Raw genomic sequence first — 23,501 nt, forward strand, 5'->3', positions numbered from 1 at the left:
AAATAAAGATCGAGTGATTTTTAGCCGACACAACCTAAAGGAGAATTGAAGGTCTCGTCAATAGTAGTACAACGGTAAAAAGACAGACATAAACGGACGTCGGATGAAGAAGTTATGAATTTTTAACCGATTTTCCTGTCCCGATCTGTTAAAAAAAACTGATATTAAAAATAAAGTCAAAATTAGCCGATGAAGTCTAAACGAAAGTCGTATAGTATAAGTTTACCTACGCGTGCATATAAAGAACGTTAAAAACGGAGTTCGTATGCGAAAGTTATGAATTTTAGCAGTTTTTGGCTCATAAATCGAGAATGTGTGGAAAATCGGGAAAAATCGCATGGTATACCTTCGGCCACGTCACCTCGCATGCGAGGCTTCCCCGTGTCCATCGCTGATTGGTCCGAATCCAAGGTCCAGTGGGCATCCGACGCGCCTCGCATCCTAGGCGCTGTCTAAGACGGATCGTAAGACGCCTCCGCACGCGCATCTAGCCTCCGTGTCCCCTTCGCATGTCCGACGCGTGCTGATGAATAACCTCCTTCGGTCCAAGGCTTTGACCCTATATAAGGGTGCGAGGTCTTTCGAAAAATTCACACATTTTACCCCAAAATTCATACTTTTTCACATCTTCTACCCCCACAAGCATATTTCCAACCCCCAAAGCCCCGATATCTTATTTCAAACCCTAAGCAACCCTCGAAGCCCTGGAATTCTAGAGAAGCTAACGTCTCTCCAGTTAAAACTCTTCCCTATTAAAGCTGGTTTTTCGTCAAATAAACTCATTTCCAAAAAATTAAACTCTGTCCAAATCACCACTTATCAAGTGAGTCCATACCCCCCGTATTTTCATAATTTTTACTGTTTTAAGGGGGGGGGGGGGGGATACAAGTATAATACAAGAACTTTGTGTTACAAATAAAAGATTCCAAATCATGATAAAATGACATTAATTCATCAAAAATACTCAGAATATTAAACTCTTTTATAAACTTATATTTTTCCCCAAAATTAATATATATATAAGTTTTAAAAGGCTTAGGACCAATAATTCATTCTAGGTCATTTTCGTTGTTTGGATGTGGACTTATAGTACCGGTTATTTGTCCGAATGTCGTTTAAATTTTACTTATATAAAATTGTATATGTATATAAATATAAAAGTTATTTCATCAGTTTAATTACCATTTGTAACATGTTGAGCAAGAGGTTACATGCAAAAATAGTTAAATACCAATTCATAAAGTGCATATAAATTATAATAGGTATAATTTATGATACATAGAACAACAATTCATTAGTCAAGTATACTAGAATACACCGTTTTACAAGAAACAAATGTTTGATTCAAAACAAATCAAGGGTTTACAGTTTTCAAATACGTGTTAATTCATTGATATACAATCAATCATTTATTTCAAAATGATTGGGTTTTCATTATACATGTAACGTTTATATGCTTTTTATGAGACATTCAATTCAAGTTGTTTAAATTCATTTAAACAACCAAGTTAAAGTCCTGATATTATAACCTGAGTCTCCAGTCAGGGGATCGAAACAAAGTTGTATGTAGATCTATATTGGGATTGACAACCCCGCACTCAGGCTGCTAGCTACAGTCAGGCATACATGCCAATGAGTGACAATTGTTATCAACAGTTAAAACGCCTATAAAGCGTTTGTATCAGGCCATCCAGTCACAATATGGTTATAATAGCTCATTAAAAAGGTATTAACAATACGTTAGTGTATAAATATTTTTTACAAAAAAGTTACTTGTTTTTATACGTATTTGTTTTAAATAAAAAAATTTGTAATGTACTTAAACAAATACGTTTCGTATGCTATGTTATTACATTGCTATGATCCTAAAACATAATTTTACGTTTTAATATAAAAATACGTTTTTTTATTTCATATAGAAAAAAAAGTTTCTTTATGTATAAAATATGTTTTTTTTATATATTTAAAAAATACATTTTCGTATAAAATGTTTTACGTAAAAACATTAAGAACGTGATAACATAATGTAAAATATGTTTTAGGATCAAATTAAAACGACTTATATTTTTTACGTAAAGCAAACTAAAGACGTTAACATAACGTAACAATACGTTTTTTTAATGTAAAAATGCGTTTTTTTTTTACGTAAAAATACATTTACGTAAAAATTTATTTTTTACGTAAAGCAAACTAAAGACGTTTTTTTTACGTATGGATGATTGGTCCATCACCCATATAACGTTTCTTTTTACTTAAAAACGTTAACGTGATAACATATTATATGAAAACGCATTTTTACTTTATGTTAACATCTTTAGTTTGTTTTACATAAAAAATAGAAGTCATTTTGATTTAATCCTAAAACATATTTTTACGTTATGTTATCACGTTCTTAATGTTTTTACGTAAAAACATTTTATATGGAAATGCATTTTTTAAATATATAAAAAAACATATTTTATACGTAAAAAAAACTTTTTTTTCTATGTGAAAGAAAAAAAAACATATTTTTATATGAAAACGTAAAAATATGTTTTAGGATCATACCAATGTAATAACATAGCATACGAAACGTATTTGTTTAAATATATTACAAATTTTTTTTATGTAAAACAAACACGTACAAAAACAAGTAAATTATTTGTAATTTTTTTTACAATACACTAAAAATATATTTTGTTTTATTAATGTTTTTTTATAAAATATGTTTATTTATTTATTATTATTATTTATTTACGTTTTTATATAATATTAATTAATTTTCGGAAATATATAACAAGTTTGGCTCTAGCCTAGTTGGTTAGAGCTTTGGCTGAATAAGGAAGGGTTAAGGAGGTCCCATGTTCGAATCCTTTACCCCTCATTTTCTATCATTCTTATCATTTTAAATCCGAATTACAAAAATACTACCTATGCTTTATCCTTTAAGTCTGAATTACAAAAATACTCCCTATGGTTTATCCAAAGTTGCGAATCCAGTCCCTTTATACTTGAAAAGATGAAAATGCCCTTGCTAATTCAGTCCCTATGGTTTATCCTTTAAGTCTGAATTACAAAAATACTCCCTATGGTTTATCCAAAGTTGCGAATCCAATCCCTTTATACTTGAAAAGATGAAAATGCCCTTGCTAATTCAGTCCCTATGGTTTATCCTTTAAGTCTGAATTACAAAAATACTCCCTATGGTTTATCCAAAGTTGCGAATCCAGTCCCTTTATACTTGAAAAGATGAAAATGCCCTTGCTAATGGTTTATCCTTTAAGTCTGAATTACAAAAATACTCCCTATGGTTTATCCAAAGTTGCGAATCCAGTCCCTTTATACTTGAAAAGATGAAAATGCCCTTGCTAATTTAGTCCCTAATGGTTGAATACTAATGACATTAGTAAAAGGGTCATCTGTGCAATTTTTGCAAACCACAGGGGTCATTTGCATCAAAAAAAATTAATAGGGACTGACTTTGTTACTTTTGGCAAACTACAGGGACCATTTTTGTAATTTTCTCTAAAAGAATACAAATACATAACATTGGTTTACAAAAAGACCAGTTTTATGAGAATAAAACTACTTTTCATATACAATAGAAAATATATGATTTTCTGGAACAGTTTACATATTCAAGATACAGAGACATCCTTTCAAACATAAATACTTATTCACTCACTCAACTTTATTTTGATACTCTCTTTTCAAATTACTTGTATTCTCAGGGAAATAATAAATAGGTACTCCCCGAGCTTTTTGAGAAGATAGAGCTAATTTGAGTCATCTTCTTCTTTTGTATAACTATTTTGGTTTCAATATACAATGATTGAACACATGTAAATACTTATACTTTTAAATACAATGGTTATTTGTACTTCGATTACTATGATACATGTGTTGTGATACTACAAATGAAGTTCTCCACCCCCGGACGTTTCCGCCGTCTGGTTTGGGGGTGTGACAGTTATAAACATGCATATTAGACCTCTTTATGGTCCGTCTTTTGTTAATAGATCCACTAGACATTATTCCAATGATGCACATTTCACAATTCCAAATTCTTATCATTTTCTAAGATGCAGTGGAATTCCAACTTTTCATGTATTGACATCCTATGATGTCGAGGCTCTAAAGCCGTAGAGATTGAACCTACGATATCACAAAATGTTCCACTAGAACTTACTCAGAATAATTCCATGGTTATGAAGTCTCAAATTCAAGGTACACTCCTTGAACACTTTTTTGCATTAAAGGTTTCAACGCGCATGTAGATTTTGAAAACGTATCCCATTGTGGAAACATTTCCATATTCCTATATGACCAACATTCTAACCAAGAATCATCTCAATCCAAAACGTGTCATTATAGTCCTTTCCAAATAATGTCATATTTCTAACTGTCCACAAGCAACCAATCTTTGGTAAAACCTCATAATGTTCTTGATGGTTTGATTAACAACCTTAGTTACAAAAATTCTAATCCTTTACACACAATGCGTTAGGCATTCGAAATATTAGAATAAGTGAACATTATAGCTTATGTGATCAATCCTATATCCGAAGCATATGCGACTTGACTCATTATGTCCTATACACGGATTTAATATATGTTTAATTACTTGTTATAATATTTCTATATATGGAATCTCCTATGTTGAAACATTTCAACATGATATTCATATACACTTTTTACTAAGTTCTATTAAATCTGAACTTTTAGATTTGTAACAAAGTATGAGTGCCCTCTCACTTATGTCCACTGTAGCGAAATAGTTCGAAACTTTTGAAACATACAAAATAGAGTCATTGTTCCCTATGAATAGTATTGTCAACATGCAATACGAGCATAACAATTATGCTCCCACTAACTTTAACGTGTATCCAAAAATCAGCTGGACTTTAGAAATCAATAACCTTTGACTTTGTTAAGGAAGTGCAGAGATATGTTAAACGATGTTTCGATAATTCTCCATATAGACTTCTTAAGCTTATACACCTTAGTTGGATAATATGTGTGTGTGTTTAACTCTTTCAAGATAGATATATCCCTCTCAAGTTCAAACAATTCCTTTCCCTTCCTCACAATTTGAAATATGAAGAGGGATGTCATAATCATATTGTGAATTTGAGAATGCAATTTACACAACTAACATCCATATAGATCAGATCTTCAAATTATATTAGTGAAAATATTTCCTCATAATCATTTTCATGAATATGAGTGAAACCTTTACCACTTAGATTTTATGGTGCATATGTTCCCATCCATGTGAATCTTACATTCATAAGAGTATATTTAGGAGGAAGCAAATTCAGACTTAGTTTCCTTCATGGATTGAACGTCGCTATTATTAATTTCTTTCCTTCTAGAAGCTCAAGGCCCACTAGTACTTCTATGTTGTTAGTAGCTCACCCATATTGACCAATGACCTTTCACTGACCAATGCATTTTTTTGTTTTGCAGTTAAAAGAAAATACAGAAATCATAAGCATTTCCAATTCGACTAGAATTGTATAGAAATAAGAAATTGTCAATAAAAAACGATAGGTTATCAATTTCAGGTCGCAAGCAAGTGATAACTAAAAGGTTTATTATCGGTTTGACTCTTGAAACTCTCAAGATCAATATGACTCCCAAAGACTTCATGACATATGAGTTTTTCTCTCAAGAAACATTCCTTGACTAGCAAAAACAAATATTCAAAAGATTATGTGGATTTTCAATAAGAAAATACTTCATAGAATAGGTCTCAGTTTATCTTTTGTTTCTCGATTAATGAAAACATCACAACTCCAGTTCTATATATGCTTAGAGTAAGAAAAACTTTACTCTAGATATTACGATGCGTTATTATCCTTCTTAGTTCGAATTGAGTTTGAAAATACGACTCATAGTTATTAGAGCATGGCTCTAAAATTTAATTTGGAATAAAGCATGACTGGTCTATCATCGAACCATTTCCAACAAAGTTTGATTCCTCTTCTTATTTGTACAATTGCATTACGATGTTGTTGGAGGATTAATTGTGATGCTTCTACAATTATTAAGATAATCATAAAACATGATACTAAAACACTCCCCTTTCTTTTTAGATTGGATAATCTTTTATCTTTTTGCATAATAGATTCTTCTATTCATTCTGGTACTCTTTGAACCTTTCAAAAATATTAGAATTATGCTTAATCTTATAAACATAGTCATCATGACAAATAGAGTTATCAACCCTTGTGGTTGATCTAAAAAGTCCATATCAACATGTACTAGATCCATTAGTCATTCAGTTGCCTTACAAAAGCATGAGAACAATGAATTAAGCCATAATTTTCCAACGAACAAGAATCTCATATATTATATATACAACTTGTACATCACCAAGTATATGTCTAGTTGGTGATGAGATTTCTTTTCACTTGGTCAAATATTACAATACCATAAAATGATATTATAAGAATCAATCCATAATTAATATTGCTATTATTAGAAACATAACTACCAATTTTCATTAATTTCATTGCAAGGAAATAAGGTGAGGCAACTATGTAAACTAAAATTTTGTTTTTATTAAAATAAAATGAAAATTGAAACTTGTCCTTACAATGCAGGAAATGAAAACTATATTTCTAAACTTCTTTGAAGAGTAATAGTAATCTATTAAGTTATCCAAACTCCCTAGTAGTAGCTCCAAATTCTGACCATCGAACTATGTGATCAAAGTCCATCTTTCACGATCAAATTTAGCTCAGCTTGCCTAAGCTTCCTTCTTCCTTTTATATTCTACGATACCATCAAAATACGATCATCACATTATGTATTAAGAGTCTTAGAATAGGAAATTATGGAGTTCGATAATGGATGTACCTGAACTAGAGTCACACGAATTGATTTTACTATCTCTAAGATCTTCTAGGTATTTCGGCCAACTTCGCTTCCAACACCCCTTCAACTGGCACTAAAAGCAAATGGACTTACTAGGTCAACATGTGGAATGATCTCAGAATGAGCCTTTCTCTTTACCATACAATCAAATAGGTTCAACTTAATTGATCCCTTTTGATTGCAAAAAGAAGTCTTTTCTTGATCACAAATGTTACCAATATCAATGTCCATGGAAACCTTGGGATTAGACACTACAAGCATTTTTGCTTTAGTTTTGTTCTTAAGCAATTCTGATTCAACAACCATTAACATATAGGTCATATCACATAGGGTCACACCGAGATTCCTTATATGAAAGCTCTTAACTAACTGACTATATAACTTAGGAAGAGAAAGAAGAGCCAAATTAATGGCTTGCTCCTTTGAGAATATGACATCCATCCTTTCAAAATTTTGAATGTACGCCTTCATTTTTAGAACTTGCGCCCACACAAAATTTCCATCTTCATGTTTGCATATCAATAGGGCTTGAGTAGTTTCATATAGTTCAACTCAAAGAAAATGTGACTTTCGGAGAGTCGTATGAGGAGGAGGTGGAAGAATTGAAAAAGCATGATGTCCAGTTCCATCATTCCCCGAATAAGAAAAATCTTTTTCACCTTTATCAGAATGTGTAAGATCATCTTTAGAAGAACGGGGAAAAACATTTCCAGAAGAACAAGGAAGACCATCATTGTTGTGATTAGACATCTAAAATTTGGGAGAATAGAGAATTCAACTTAGTTGATTTTAATCCTTAACTATTAACACAAATTTAAATTAAGGCTAGGAACCATATTTTCGATTCGACCTTTGAAGAGGGTTTCAAAATCAAATTCAAATCTATTTTAGGTAGGTACAGTCATCTCATCAATTCTAATAACATGAAGCTCCTAGATCTTTAAGATTCATTGAATCTTATCAATGGCATGTATACTCTTAATCGTGCTCTTACCAATCATGATTGGGATGCCGATGATCACAATTAAGATGTGAATAACCATGCAAACCCGCTTAAACAACCTCGATGAATTTATAATCTCTCATTGACGTGTTGATTAACCATACATGCTCCATAAACAATCATAAACACGATTTGTTTCATCATTTCACCTTTATGGTCGTAAATCAGTGCGTCAGTTAACCACACACGCTCCATTAACAACTCATAAGGAAACGATGTGCGTTTTCATGGATTAACATACAATTTTACTTTTTTTTCCTAAAGTAACTAGAGTGAGATTTTTAAAATGTTTAGTTATTTTTTAGTGTGATACTTTTAGAGGCTATGTCCTATCAAACTCGTTCGGTTTACGACCCTCCACCGTACAAGGGAGCGGTTGATGAGAGTGGACACCCATTCAATGGTCATTTTATAGGTCGTTTTCTTATTTCCCCCCCCCCCCCCCCCCTTAGAGTATGACTTCATGAACGAGGCCTACTAATCATTTAACCTACTTGTCTTATACGTATAATATATTAAACTTTTAATGATATATAATATAATGTGTATTTTAAATCTTTTCAAAATACAGGGTTTAAATATTAATTATCTAGATTATAATATAATTAATTAATCAATTTAAACATATTATGAATTTGTATTTATCTTTTAATTACATTACTATTAAACTAATTATTAAATGCATACGAGATAATTCAATTTAATCTAACTAATTAAAAATTATGAAATAAGGATATCACCTAATATTTAGGGTTCTAAGGATTATCACACAAGGCATTCAAAATTCGGAATGTAACATAATCAATATTGGATAATTACCAAAAATAATACCATAAATCCGATTAGGAAGATAATTACCAAAAATTAAAAAAAAAAATTCTGCTCACGTCGTGAGCACTATACTCTCACGTCGTGAGATTAGTATTTTACGGAAAGATTTTAGTTTGATTCAACTCATGTGCAATAAATTTTTGACAAACCTAATCTCTGATACCACTGATGGGGTTTATAGAATACAAAATCATGTACAATGCGAAAACAGTTAACAATTAATAGGGACATGCATCCTATAAAAGATCTATATCACAATACTTTGAAGGCAATATACTATGAACAACAAAACTAGCATAAACCTTAATGAAATTAAAATCATTAAACTAGGGTTGCATACATTTAATTTGTTGTTGTAAACAAATCACTTCAATCTCCTTGTATTGTATGTCTTGGAAAGTTTAACACCAAATGGATGATACCTCTAATGGCTCACACCCAAACCCTAGAACTAGAAAACAAAAGGAGAGAGAGAGGAGAGAAGGGGATTAATGGTCACAATATCTTCCAAGGAAGAGTATGCACAAATTTCTGGTCCCAATTGGTCCTATTTATAGTTTAGGTAACATAGGGACAAAACAAGATTTGAATGATTAAATAATTGATTTAATCCCAATTCAAATCCTTTCCTTATTTATTACCAAGAGGCTTCGGGAAAACCTAGAATCCCTCCTAATTTCGTTCAATATCTATAAGGGTTCTAGAATCTTTATTCATTGCTCAATTATAAACAATTACAATTCAACCATTCGACCTTTAATTAATTCCAATTAATCTCGTATTAATTCTAGATTAATTTTGATTAATAATTAATTAATTCTAATTGATTTCATATTAATTTATTAATCATATAAATTAAGAAATCAATTTTGTATTTCCAATTAATACATTAACCACATAATATATTAACAAATTATTTCCTCATAATTTCCAATTAGTTTATCAATCATATAATAATCTAATAAATGATCCTCTCTCTACAAATGTTATTCTAACCATGTTCTAGTTAAGACGACAATCTAAAAAGGACTTTGTTTCTAATTACAAGAATGTACCAATTTAGCTACTAGCATAGACACCTTAATCCAATAGAAACTAGCTCAAAAATCTAGATCCAAAGAAACTAAGCACCAAGGATGAGACTTTATACCTCCCAATAGTAAAAAAGATGATTAGAACTAGAAGAGTTAGGCTGGAAAACTCCTTGATGCTCCAAATTACACCACCTTCTTCAAAAATGCACCAAAACACCAAAAATGGACAATATGAAAGGGGATAAGCTCAAAGTATGAAGATGGAAGTTAATATTGCTCCTAAGGAGCTCTAGATGTGATGGAGCCTAATAAAATGCCCATAAGTATTAAACTTTATCTTTAAATACATTAAAAACCCTAATAATCGTGGTCTTGGGCTAGATAGTGACCACTTCGTGGTGACTGGTTTTCCCCAATTTTCATTTCAGCTTCAAATAGTCATAACTTCTTCGCTGCATCTTAGTTTTCAGTGATCTTTATATGCACACAAAGTTATTAACAAGCCCCACAAATTTATCTAATTACTTTTGACTTATAGCATACCGAAATAAATTAATTAATTCATGCAAGAAGTCTTGAAATATCACATTTTTCCCATTTTACCCCCTTTTGGCTCCAAAACACAAATCAAGGGCTAAGATCACTTAACCATCATTGTCAACATCCAATAAGGTCTAAACTTTATTCCCTTGAAGCCCAAAACCTTTTGCATGATAGAATCACGGTCCACCATCCTAAAATAAGAAACATCTTGAAACTGGATGTTACACTTGAATATCAATATCATAATTAACTGAAAGAATATGTGTACCGTGAGCATTTATTGGAGCATGTCGTGAATCTGTTCTGTGCAAAAGATTAGATTTGTGACTCATCTTGTAAACATGGTGTGTAAGGAGATATACCGTGTCGCAAATCTTAGCAAGTGCTCCTTTTTCATATTTCTTCTTCCATTAATATTTCGAGCACCAAAAGTTATTTATAAGCATTAAAATCTTCTCCTCCGAGTGACATCATTGCAAAGTCCTTATATTTTAGCTCTACCACCTCTTTTTCTATCAAATCATCATCCCAGTGACATAAAAATTCTTAAGTAAAAATTGTTTTTATGTTAATATCATTTCTTGGTGTGTTAAAAGAAAATTTTTGGTAGTTTTTTCCTCCTTTTGTTTTGTCATTGTTACCTTCTATCACATGTTTTCAATTTATCTTAAAATAAAATTGACAAAAAAACCCTTAAGTTGTATTACGTTTTTGAAAAGTATAAATACATTTTTTAGAAGAAGAGATGCATTATAATACTTTTTAGAAGTATAATTATGTTTTTTTTAAATGTATAATTATACTTTTCTGAAGTATAAATACATTTTTATAAATATAAATATGTATTTAAAGATTTGAATACATAACTAGAAAGGATTCCCCGTCGTTGTCGGGGTCAGAATGTATTGCTTTGTAAAGTAAACTAACATGTTGAATTGCATTGAGATAATCTAATAAATGAAGATAAACAATATCATCTAATTACATAAGTAAGAAAATCTAAATCATTATTTCTTGCAATAAATGAGGAAAATAAATAATTGGTCTCACAAATTGAACTTTATTGTCATGTATGGCAGCGGCCGGAAAACCAATCTGGAAAATATATACCGTTGGTTTTTTTCCGTTAATGTGAGGGTAATTTGGTCTTTTCAGGTAGTAGGGATTGAATTTGTGACCACGGGTAAACCATATGAACAATTTATGTAATTTTGGTGGTGGTGGTGGTGATGACAGATGGTGGGTGACTTTATGGTATTGGGTGAACATTTTCTAATAAATAAAACATTAATTTAAAACCAAAAAGAGAAATATAAATTAATAAAAAAAATCGGATTAGGAGTAAAAGAGTAATTTCTTTTTCTATCGTTGTCCTCGATGTGTTAAATCTGGTAAACCACAGGGACCAGTCGTGTAATTTTGTCTAACAATAATAATAATAATAATAATAATAATAATAATAATAATACCAACTAATAAAGTGATAATTAAACGAAAACATAGGAACCTACAATGCCACAAATAACCAACGGAAGTAGAAGGACCAAAAAAGACAAAAAGGAAGCAACTTTAAAATGATCCAAATATAGTTGAGGGACCATTTATGCCAAAAAAAATATTAATATGAATAAATACTAATAATATGTAATAAAAAGCGAGAGTTATGAAAAATTCAAACGAAAGTGAAAGGGTTGTTTGTGAACAAAAGCATAAAGATGAAGGGTCAATGTTGTAACATTAATTCAAATAATTTAATTCAAACAACAGAGGACCAAAATTGACAAAAAAAAAAGCAGTTTACTGTTAAAATCTTTCATAACTTTAATATATATATATATATATATATATATATATATATATATATATATATATATATATATATATATATATATAAGGGAGGGTTAATGCGAAAATGCAAATAATTTGCGAAAACGCGAAAACAAAAGAAAATTATGAGATTATGTCACCTCAACCTTATACTTTGGACAATAATTCATCCAAATTTTGAACTATATGATGATAATCAGTAATACATGATAAATTGTTTCATATTAGTAAAGCATGATTTTTGACATTTTTATTATGAAAACATGAATTTAAAAGTGGTTAAAAACGTGAAAAAAATAGTTGTTAAAACCGTCTTTAAATCTATATTATCATAACAAAATTCAATGTAAACTTATTATCTTTAATCTATTGCTAATAAATTTAATTTTTATAATACTTGTGTTTGATTTTTATAAGATAATTTTTTTTCACGTTTTCGCAAGATATTTATGTTTTCGCATGAACCTATTTGTATATATATATATATATATATATATATATATATATATATATATATATATATAAATAATAATAATAATAATAATAATAATAATAATTTTCTATTTTTTGAGGTATAAATATATTTTTCTTTCATATAAACACGTTTTTTATTGATATAATTCTAAATACATAAAAATATGCAGTTACTCTAAATACATAGAAGTATGTATTTATACTTCGAAAAAAAACATGTTAATATTCAATATATATATATATATATATATATATATATATATATATATATATATATATATATATATATATATATATATATATATATATATATATATATATCTTTCTTAAATATATATAAATACATATTTATACTTTTAAAAATATATAAATTTAAATATGTAACAATATGTATTTATATTTAAAAAAACATATTTTTAGGTTTTAAACCATATAAATAGTAGGAAAAAAAACTGTATGTAATAAATAGAATTTACAAAAAAAATGTTAATATGGTAGTTAAATAAGTATTTCCGTGTATAAATATGTTTTTCTGTATGAATACGTATAATACGGAAAAAAAATTCAGACAAAGGCATCAAAGGTTATAAATTTAGGGTTTTATGTAGAATTGTATTTAATGTTATTCTAAAAACCTGTTATCACTAACGAGGTTAAAATAGAGAAAATTTGAAATTCTCCAATTTTAACACAAAAAAATGATGTTAATATAAAAAAGTATTTAGAAAAGTAAAAAAAAAAACTAAAAGATTTTGGTATCAATATCCTATTCATATTTGAAATATCATCTACTGAATATCAAAACAAAAAATAAGGGATACGGTACATGACTCGTGAGGAAGAGCATCATGTGAGCAATTTTTTTTGACCGTGACTGTACCACATTGACGTTGATATAACAGGAGTAATTGCTTTCATCTTACTTACTTTGCCATGCACAGCGAGGCACAAGAGATAGCCTAAGTTTCTTTTATATAAACAAAGAAGAGTGGGTTTTACTTTTACTTTTTTAGCACGTTAGAATTGTGCTAGAGGCCTAGACCTGATAAACAGTGGATTGAAATGGATATAGATTGAGTACTTGTCTTGACCATGTTTGTAAGCCTGTTTTTGGATTCTATTCACCATGCCTTTTTTGATATGCCATGTGCTTAACTCATGATAAAAAAAAAAGGTGTAAAAAACTTGTAAGCGTCTCTAATGATTGAGATTTTTTAGAGTTTTAACTTTATTTATTATCATTCAATCTTATTCGAGTATAAATTTTATTGATCTTATTGATTTTATCGTTCAAAATATATTGAATTGTCAATGTATTTTACGGTTTCTACATTTAACCTTTATATTTTAATCATATTTTATATTATTTTACCTTTTAATTAGATTTTAGCTTTAAATATTTTTTATTTTTTATATTTTTTTAGTTTTAATTGGTAACATAAAATAATTTCCAAAATGTTTTGAAATTAAGTGGTTAACAATGTATGAGAACCAACAACATCTAACAATCAAAAACTAGTTGACTGTTTATTCGGCTTAAGAGCATCTATAATGGTGAATTCAATGAAAGAGTTGAATGAGGTGGCAAGTCTAGGTGTCATTCAATAGATGAAACTCTACTCTTGTGAGATGTCACCTTGACATTCAATGGATTTGGAGTTCAATGGCCATTGAACTCTTCAATAGGAAAAATGAAAGTTTTTAATTCTTAAATATATACTATAAATTACATTTTGTAACATCCTATTGAACTTTGTAGAGTTCAATGCATTGTAGAAAAAAAAATGATAGAGTTTTATGGATTGTAGAAAAATGATGTAACAATCCATTGAATTTTATGTGGTTCAATGCATTGTGGATGCCCTAAGTCTCTAGTTATATAACTTTTGTATTTGTTTTTGATTAGATCGTTTACGTGTCAAATCATATAACGAGAACCCAAAATCATTACACACACATAATGAATTAGCAAACTACTTAAGAGAATATTGGAACATAATGAATTAGCAAACTACTTAAGAGAATATTGGAACATAACTAATAATATAAATATTGGCTTTTAATATTATACAAATGGCAACTTACTATATATCCATAAAGCCAAGTTACATCCCCCAAGACACGTACCCTACATAAATATTACAAGCCAAGAAACAACCCCACAAATTATATATGTTTAGGGAGTTGATGCTTATTACTATTAGCGAAATATACTTATCCACTTAACCTACTTCAGTTGTGATTTTGCCTCATTAGCATCTCACCCGTCAAGCCACAAGAAAGAGCTTCATCTGGTATCTTCCGCACAAGATGAACCCCTTCTGCGAAAATCACACCCATTCCCATATGCAAATGAGGCTCTATATGACAATGAAATGCCCACACACCTGGATTATCAGTCATGAATCTTATCGCTGTCCACCCATGAGGAAATATAACCACTGTGTTCCTCAAAGGCGGGTTTACCAAATTCAGTTTCTTTTCATCTTTCTTGGAAAACTTCCCATCTCCATACCCCAACACCCAAAAGTCGTGCCCATGAAGGTGCCATGGATGTATCTCACTGACACCTTCCTGTATTAAATTCGCATTTTGTAGTATCACGTCATAAGTCTTGCCAAAATTAAGATTATAAACCCCACTGCTAATCGTGCAGTTGGGATTCGGTGGAGGCTTAGTTATATCATATGTGTCACTGAATGTTTCAGGTGGACTTATTTGGTCAAACGCATTAGTTAAACCATATCTTATTGACCCTAAGTAAGGTGTTTCCGTTAACTTAAGTGACACATTGTTGATTGCCCATTTGGTTTGACCTTCCATGAAATTTTGGGTATTGAGGAGGAAGATTCGATGATCGTAATTGGCTGGAGGCTTCGGTGATCCTGGATGTGCAAGAAGTTTGTAAGTGAATGATTTACTATGAGCGTAGTCGTTCCATCGAGGGGTTGTGGGAGGATGATGCTTCGGACGTTTTGACACCTTGGCGGATGTGTAGTGTAATAAGGCTAAGCCTCTAGCGGTTTTTGTCGGGTCTCTTCCTCTTACACCCACTGAAATCCAGTAATTATGGGAAGAATGTTTATGTGTATTGAATATTACTGAGTAGCTTTCACCAGAGTATATGTCAAAGTCCTTGACCGAAAATGGCTGGAGGTAGTTCCCATCAGCTTCCACCATCAACATGTTGTGGCTCTGCATGCATGAGAAACTTCGTAAGTTTGTTTGTATTTGACTCGATTATATCAATGGTGTTTAAAGAAAGAAGGATAATTTATAGTGTTACCTCAATGGCGACATTGAGTGAAGCTAAGGCAGTAGTGCTTGCTACTCTCAGCCTGTATGTCTTCCCTGGCTCGACGTCGAGGATGTTAGGTGCGCACTGTTCTTTTCCGGTGAACTTGCACCCTGGTAAACCCTTAGAGTCTTTGCTATTAGGGGGCACTGCTAATGAACAGGTGAATTGCCCTCTTCCATTTATTAGCACACTCTACAAAACGTTGTTTCAAATCATGAATATACTAGTTGTTACTCCTAAACAACATGTATACTAATTGCCCCAGTTTAGTTTTTTTATTTAATAAAGTTGTTTCAAATTTAAAGTATAAAACCATAATTAGTTTGTAAATCTTCCTGAATTCATAAACAACTATACGTATATGCATCTACATGCAAAAATAAAGAATTAATATTCATATCTCCGGCACTTAGTTATGAATACATCATGTTGCTTCAAGGGGATTCAAACAAAAGATGCAACATTGCATTTCAGTTTTTTTATATATCAACACTCTCGTCAATATTTAGAGTAAATTACACGAATGGTCCCTATGGTTTAGGGTAATTTACGTGCTTTGTCCCTAACTTATTTTCTTAACTCGGAAGGGCCCTATGGTTTGTTTTTGTTATGCGTTTGGTCCCTACTGTTTATTTTTGTTACGCGTTTGGTCCCTGTCTTATCTAAAAAGACTATTATTTAAAGAGGTTAAAATGATGGGTAGGTGGGGTAAGGTGAGGGGGTGGGATTAGGGGTGTGTTTATTTAAATAAATTAAAAAAACCAAGGGCATAATAGTCTTTTTAGGTAAGATAGGGACCAAGCGCGTAACAAAAACAAACAATATGGACCTTCCGAGTTAAAAAAATAAGTTAGGGACCAAACGCGCAAATTACCCTAAACCATAGAGATAAAGTTAATAATCCTAAACATTACACGATTTAATTAAAACAAATTAACTAGCTGATACTAGACATGAAATATAAATTACTTAAAAGTGGGTTCCATTCCAAATGAAATTACTGTGGGTTGGATTAGAGAGGACATTCTTAAACTCGGTTTATCAAAAGCGGAAGATAAAGAAAATTTATTTACCATATGACTTTTCTGTCACACATACTGTTTTATTAGACTAAAATTTTTAGGTAAAAGTTAATTTTAACAAATTAAATATTAAATCAAAGGTATACAATATAAAAAATATAAATTAAGATATATTCTATGACATGTTATACCTGAGCTTCACCTATCCAAATCATAGGTTTGGCATTGAGATCTTCCTCTTGTTCTTCAATACCTTTATGCCACCAGTCACTTAGAAGGAGGCTAAACTCCCCATCATAATGAAAAGCTTCCTTCTTTCCCTTCTCAACGTCGACTATCAACATTCCATATAACCCTGCTGATCTTTGCATCCCCAAATGTCCATGGTAAAAGTACGTACCCGCCTGCACACTCAATCGGATTAATTAACGTTTACTTATCATACTTACACTTAACTCAAAACTTTCTCCAAAATGCATAATAACACATCATATACGACACTATACACACATACCTTATCAACTGTGAAGTTGTATGTAAACGTGTCTCCAGATTTTATGGGACATTGTGATATGGCTGCAGTTCCATCCGCCCATGGTGTTTTCAACTTTTTTTTTCAAGAAACGATTAGAAATTAACCATGCAAAGATTAGGAAGAAAAGTATATAAAACATGTGAAGGGTTCTAACCTGTCTAATACCATGCCAATGGATAACAACTCCCTCCTTATCAAGCTTGTTTGTGAGATTAACAACAACGTTGTCTCCAGCTCGAGCTTTGATTGTCGGACCAGGGAACTGACCATTAATGCCGATGATGAAATCTTTTTCCATGCAATCTGGTGCGCCTTTCATGTACTTCACTTCCCAGTTGTACTTAACCTCTTCACCCGAAATGGATCTCCCAAACACCCCAAAACACCATAAGCATGCAAGTAAACATATGGGTGTAAGCCTGTTTGGAGCCATTGAGGTTATAGAAGTGATATGAAAGAATCGTTTAACTCTATGGTATATATAGAGAGAGATGGTAGGTATGAACACAAGTCCGAAGTAGGTATAATTAACTAAGTAAAATGTGAACGACCCACTTGCTTTACTCAGTTACTTGATAGATCTTCTCCGTTTTCCACGTGTTGTGATTCTATTGAATGACTAATTATCTTGTTTGCCTTGATTTTGATTTAAATTGATGATGTTTAATTTAGAACATAAACTGACCACACAGTAGTTTTGTTTTTTTTGTTTTTTTAGATTTTACTATACAATAGCCACAAAAATTAAAAATAATCAAAATACTCATAAATTTTGGTGCATCTGTGAAAATAAGGTTGGTGTGTAGATTTCTTTTTAGCTTTTGAAAAATCAAAACTACGTTTTTGATGTCGTCATAAAATGTAGCGAAAAATGACATCATCTAAAAATTTATTTATTTATTTATTTTTATTTTTTGAAAAAGATTGTATTGTTTTCTCGTGTAACTGTGAAAATTAGAATCCTTACACTTTAGACGTATGAAACACTACTACACAAACGCAAATAGGACCCATTTTTTTTGAAAAAACTAAGCTATATTAAATAGAGAACCGCTCTTATAAAGGAATGGGCAATATGACCCGAGTTTTCAAACATAACCGTTTTATATGATTATGGGATGCAATTGTGAAAGGGTCATACGACCCGGTTTCTAACAACCAGGCTTTTTGACATCCGAGATAATGAAGGATTCTAGACTTTACTGAGAAACAACTTGAACTCATAACTAGATAAAAACACTTGCCCAAATATTCAATTAATTTGTAGTCCAAACTTCCAACATCTATATTTAATTGTTCAATGTGTTAGAAAATAAAGGAATCAAAATAACAATTAATATAGACTTGGATAAATTTAAGGATCATGTTTATTAAACACTTTTCAAATTTGTAATTCGTATTTTTTACATGGGTTATACGAATTCAGAAGTGAGATAACCCAATAATAAACAAATTCAAATTACAGGCCTAATTCGAATTGAAAACATAAAATACCTTGCTTTGATGTGTTCTTGAGAGATAGAGAAATTATGATATAATTTTGAATATATAAATGTTTAACCTTTTTTCTGAAACTAGAGAAAGTTGTTATACTTGAGGGAAAAGTGGTTAAAATGTGTTAAACCAAAAATGGTGACAAAACATGGTAGTTATTGGACACAACCAGTACCTACATCACCATGATGTTATCAGGGGTTTTTGGTGGAAAGTTGCATGGCTGGAGTCTCACATGATACAAAATTTTGCTTAGGTTTTGGGGCGCTGCCAGGGGTTTTTGGCGAAACCACCACCAGGGGCTCTACCCCTTGGAACCCGCTAGGGGAGCTACCCCTAGACCCCATCAAGGGGCTGCGGCCCCTTGGAATCCTGCACCCAGGGGCACTGCCCCCAGACCTCTGTATTCCCGAGCTCACATTTATCAAACTGAGTGTGCATCCACACCTCCAAACTCGATTAGTAAATGGAACTCGGCCTATCTCATTATTAATAATAATTACACCAAAATATGTTGATAACACTAAAATCACCAACATGTCATTAACAAGTTAATCCAAATAATTGTATGTTAATAATATGATTTATTGTCGACGTTTATTACTAATTTTATGGTTTATGTGTTTATTAATATGGGTTTTAGTCGACACAAATGTTAACTGATATTTGGTTGGATAAACACATATGTGATGCTAAACATGAGGCGATTTTTTTGGTTTCATATGATGAATAATTCAATCCAAAGAGGGGCTTGTTAATTGGTATTATTTATTGTCAATGTTTTATCGCTAAACAAGGATATCTCTTGCAAGATAATATTATTGTCGAAAGACTTTATATTAATGTTGTGTCAATACCTTCTAAAGATGTTATAAATTTAACTTATTGATTATGATTTATGAATTAATTGACATACAAAATAATAGTACTTACTTATGCTCTTAAAACCACAACTGTGATTTCTAGCATTATATCTGCCAAAAATGATCACATTTATCTACTCAATGAGACTAACTTTGCGGAATGGAATATAGGCATTATGTTAGATCTCAATTGCATAGATATTGACCTTACATTTTAGATAGTGAAACATTCTTTGAGGATGTAGAGTTTGGAGGAGAATCAAGGTTAAAAACATTGTCCTTAATGAGAAATTAATCTTGATTCCTATTATTGCTTTCGATAGTGTACAGAATATGAATCAATGACCGACAATGTTATTCAATCTCCTATATATAATGAACAAACTCAACAACCTCAACTTAGGATACCCCATATGTGGTACCACAAGTTTCATTTATTAATTATCTCGTTTGGTTTTGACGTAAATATAGTAGATGATTGTTTTTATCAAAAATTCATTAGGAGTAAATATATGTTTATGGATTTGTATGTTAATGACATATTTCTTTCCACTAATAGATTTTATTCAAAGTATTTTGAAATGAAAGATCTTAGGCAAGCCTATTGTGTATTAAGAATTTAGATTCAACGAGACAAAACTCATGGAGTTCTAGGATGATCACAAAAGAGCTACATCAATAAGATTATTGAAATATTTGGCATTCAAAAATCAAATATTCATTATGTTTTCTTTGTTGAGAATCTGATGTACGCTCAAGTATATACATGTCCCTATCTTGTACGCATGTTGGACATAAATCTAAGCAACCTAGGAATGGATCATTAGAAAGCAACCAAATAGTTTTGAGATATCTATTAAGAACAAAAGGATGTATACTCAAACATATGAAATCAGATATTTTGGAGATCATGTAGGAATATGATTTTATTAGATGTCAAAAGGTTATCGATCCATATTGGGATACATTTGCATGCAAGCATGATAAGATATTTCATGAAATAGACTTTGGTAGCTTCTTCCATAATGGGTGCATAATATATAGCATGTTATGATGCATCAAATCATGGAATATGGTTTCATAATTTTGTCACGAGCTTGCATAATATTGGTATTGAAATACCACTAAAGTTGTGATAATAAGTCTTGTAACACTCCAATCTACGTATGATTTTGAAACCCTTGAAGACATCCAATTTTAGCATATTATCCCTTGAAGTATTTCAATATGATATAAGAAACCCTTAAGTACGCTGGGTGTACTTATGAGTACGCTTAGCGTACTTGGAAAGAAGGATCGTGGAGGGGCAGCACGTATGTTGGGCGTACCAAAAGTACGTTAAGCGTACGCGCCGAAGGACCAAACCCTAATTTTCGAACATGGAGCCTATTCAAGCGACCTTAAGTCCCTTGGACTTGACCCTAGAGAGTCTCCATAGCCTTAGAACGTTCTTCCACACTAGAGAAAGCTTGTGAATGGCCTCCGCCTAACACATTTGACAAGCATCTCAATCATTATCCATCTTATTACTCATTTACACCTTAAGTCCTCTTTTCTCTTTTAACCCTCGGGATGAGTAAAAGACCATTTTACCCCTCCTTGATCCCTCCTGCCCCTTATTGACCCACCCAAGAAGTCAACAGAAAGCCTGACTAAGTCAACAATCAAGGTTGACCTGACTCGCCGAGTGCACACCTATGACTCGCCGAGTTACTCGTATTCTCCACGTTCTTCCTAGGGTCCACTCAGCTCACTGAGTTGACTCCCAACTCGATGAGTCAACACTGGGTCTAGGCTACCAGGTCACACCTGCTACGAGTCGTCGAGTCATCCCATGGAATCGGTGAGTTGGCTCCATCGAATTTCTCATTCAGCCACCTAAGGTCAAATCTGTAACTCTAACTCATAAATCTAACATCCTAATACTCAAAAGTCATATAAAGGTCCGATCTTGATATCCATGCATGGTATATTTCGCTCTATATGCCATCTAGACTCCGTTAAAGCTTCCTAACTTCAAAACCCCATGGTTGCACAACAATGGCTTCCTACTTTCTGACTCTTCTGATCTTACAAGGTCCAGATCTATGGCATACACAGAAGAGGGGGGGTTTGATGCACCCAAAACCGCACCAAAAGTGATATGAGCCCTAACTTCTCATACTCAAAGGATCTATTCAATAAAAAAGGAAAGGTAAGGAATTCATACCCTGATCTGAAGCTGAAGATGGGGATGAATTAGATCCACAAGCTCTCTTCTTGGTCCTTGCAACGCCCTTGATCTTCTCTCCAAGGAATGACCTCCAATGGGTCTCTTTCTCTCTCTTACCCACAAATGACTCTAGGGTTTCTCTCAAGTGACGGATGACACTGATGGGGGTGTCAAGGAGGCTATAAGTGACTTTAAATAGGCCCAGGCCCGAGAGAATTTTGGTTTCTGCCAACAATGCTGACTCGGCGAGTCATCTCTCCGACTCGTCGAGTCTATTCATTATCCATATCACCAAGTCGCGACCCTACTCGATGAGTTGGGGCACCAACTCGTCGAGTCCCTCCAAAATCCTTAAATTAAATAATTAAAACAATATACCTAGTAAACTAAATGTTACACGTTTTCTATTTTTGTCCCTTTGGTTATGAGTTGAGCAACTCTAGAGGATGGAAATAACAAATCAGAGGTCCTTTGGTCCAGTTGCAACATAAAAATGGAGTTTTGATGGATGTTTTGACCTCATTCATGGGTTAAGAACCTTAGAAAGGTCTTAATGAGGGTGTTGGGAACATATGAGACATGCAAAGGAATAAAGTTGCCAACTTTATGCCCTAAGACGTCTTAATATGCTTAGATCTGACTTTTAGACATAAAGGAATTGAGTATTAAGAATGTAATGGAGAAAGTGCTTAATCTGTTAGTACGTTGAGCATAACATAGTGTATGCCGCACGTAAGTCCCAGAGACCCAATACGCTGTGCGTACTAGCGTGGTACGCTAAGCGTACGCACCACAGATGGGCTTGGATATGTTTCGGGCCTTTGAACTGTTGGGCCTCATTTAGTTAATAGTGGGCCATTTTATCTGTTTTCAACCATTAGTGTTCTGGTAGGGCCTTATTGGGCAAAGAGTCCCATTAATGAATTTGGACATGGACTTTGGGCCCATTAACAAAGAAAGAATATTTGGGCCTTTTTGGAAGGACTTGGGGTTTGGGTTTTCCCTTAATTATGTGATTTCCTCACATGAATTAATATTATTATTTAGCATGGGAGGTTACAAACTGTTAGGAGAGCAGCTTTTTCATTCAGCAAATAGGGGTGAGGCTCCTCACCATACCAATGGGTCTAAGGCACCAAGGTCGGCCCATTTCATGATATGTAGTGTCCTAGCTGTAATGTTATTATTTGGCATGATATTTGGTATGAGCTAGGAAGTATGCTAGTAGTATATGTGGTATGTTTGTATGGAAGACCATGTGGAGAGTCCATGGCCTCCTGGAGTAAGACCCTGGGGACGAGCCCACGACATCCCTATCTGTTGTATGCATGGCTTATGTGATATGTATAGCTATTTTAGCTAGTATGATATGTTATATGTGGTTGTGTGTGGGTATGATCCGGGGAACTCACTAAGCTTTCAGTTTACCGTTTGTGGATTTGTTTCAGGTACATCTAAGCCCAGGGGCAAAGGCAAGGTGTGATGGCGCGGCGTGTACTCTCAC

General features: G+C 32.4%; 1 protein-coding gene across 1 annotated transcript; it reads right to left on the reverse strand.

Moving 5' to 3' along the window:
* Nucleotides 1-14,599: 14,599 nt before the first annotated feature.
* LOC111884547 (L-ascorbate oxidase) lies at nucleotides 14,600-17,861 on the reverse strand. The gene is made up of 5 exons (XM_023880864.3): nucleotides 17,583-17,861; nucleotides 17,408-17,500; nucleotides 17,085-17,297; nucleotides 15,860-16,063; nucleotides 14,600-15,768 (listed from the first exon to the last, which is right to left on the reverse strand). The coding sequence occupies exons 1-5, from the start codon at nucleotides 17,859-17,861 to the stop codon at nucleotides 14,806-14,808; spliced, it is 1,752 nt and encodes a 583-aa protein (XP_023736632.1). The 3' UTR covers nucleotides 14,600-14,805.
* Nucleotides 17,862-23,501: the final 5,640 nt, after the last annotated feature.

Source organism: Lactuca sativa, chromosome 9 (assembly GCF_002870075.4).
Source record: "Lactuca sativa cultivar Salinas chromosome 9, Lsat_Salinas_v11, whole genome shotgun sequence".
In the NCBI taxonomy this organism is placed as follows: Eukaryota; Viridiplantae; Streptophyta; class Magnoliopsida; order Asterales; family Asteraceae; genus Lactuca; species Lactuca sativa.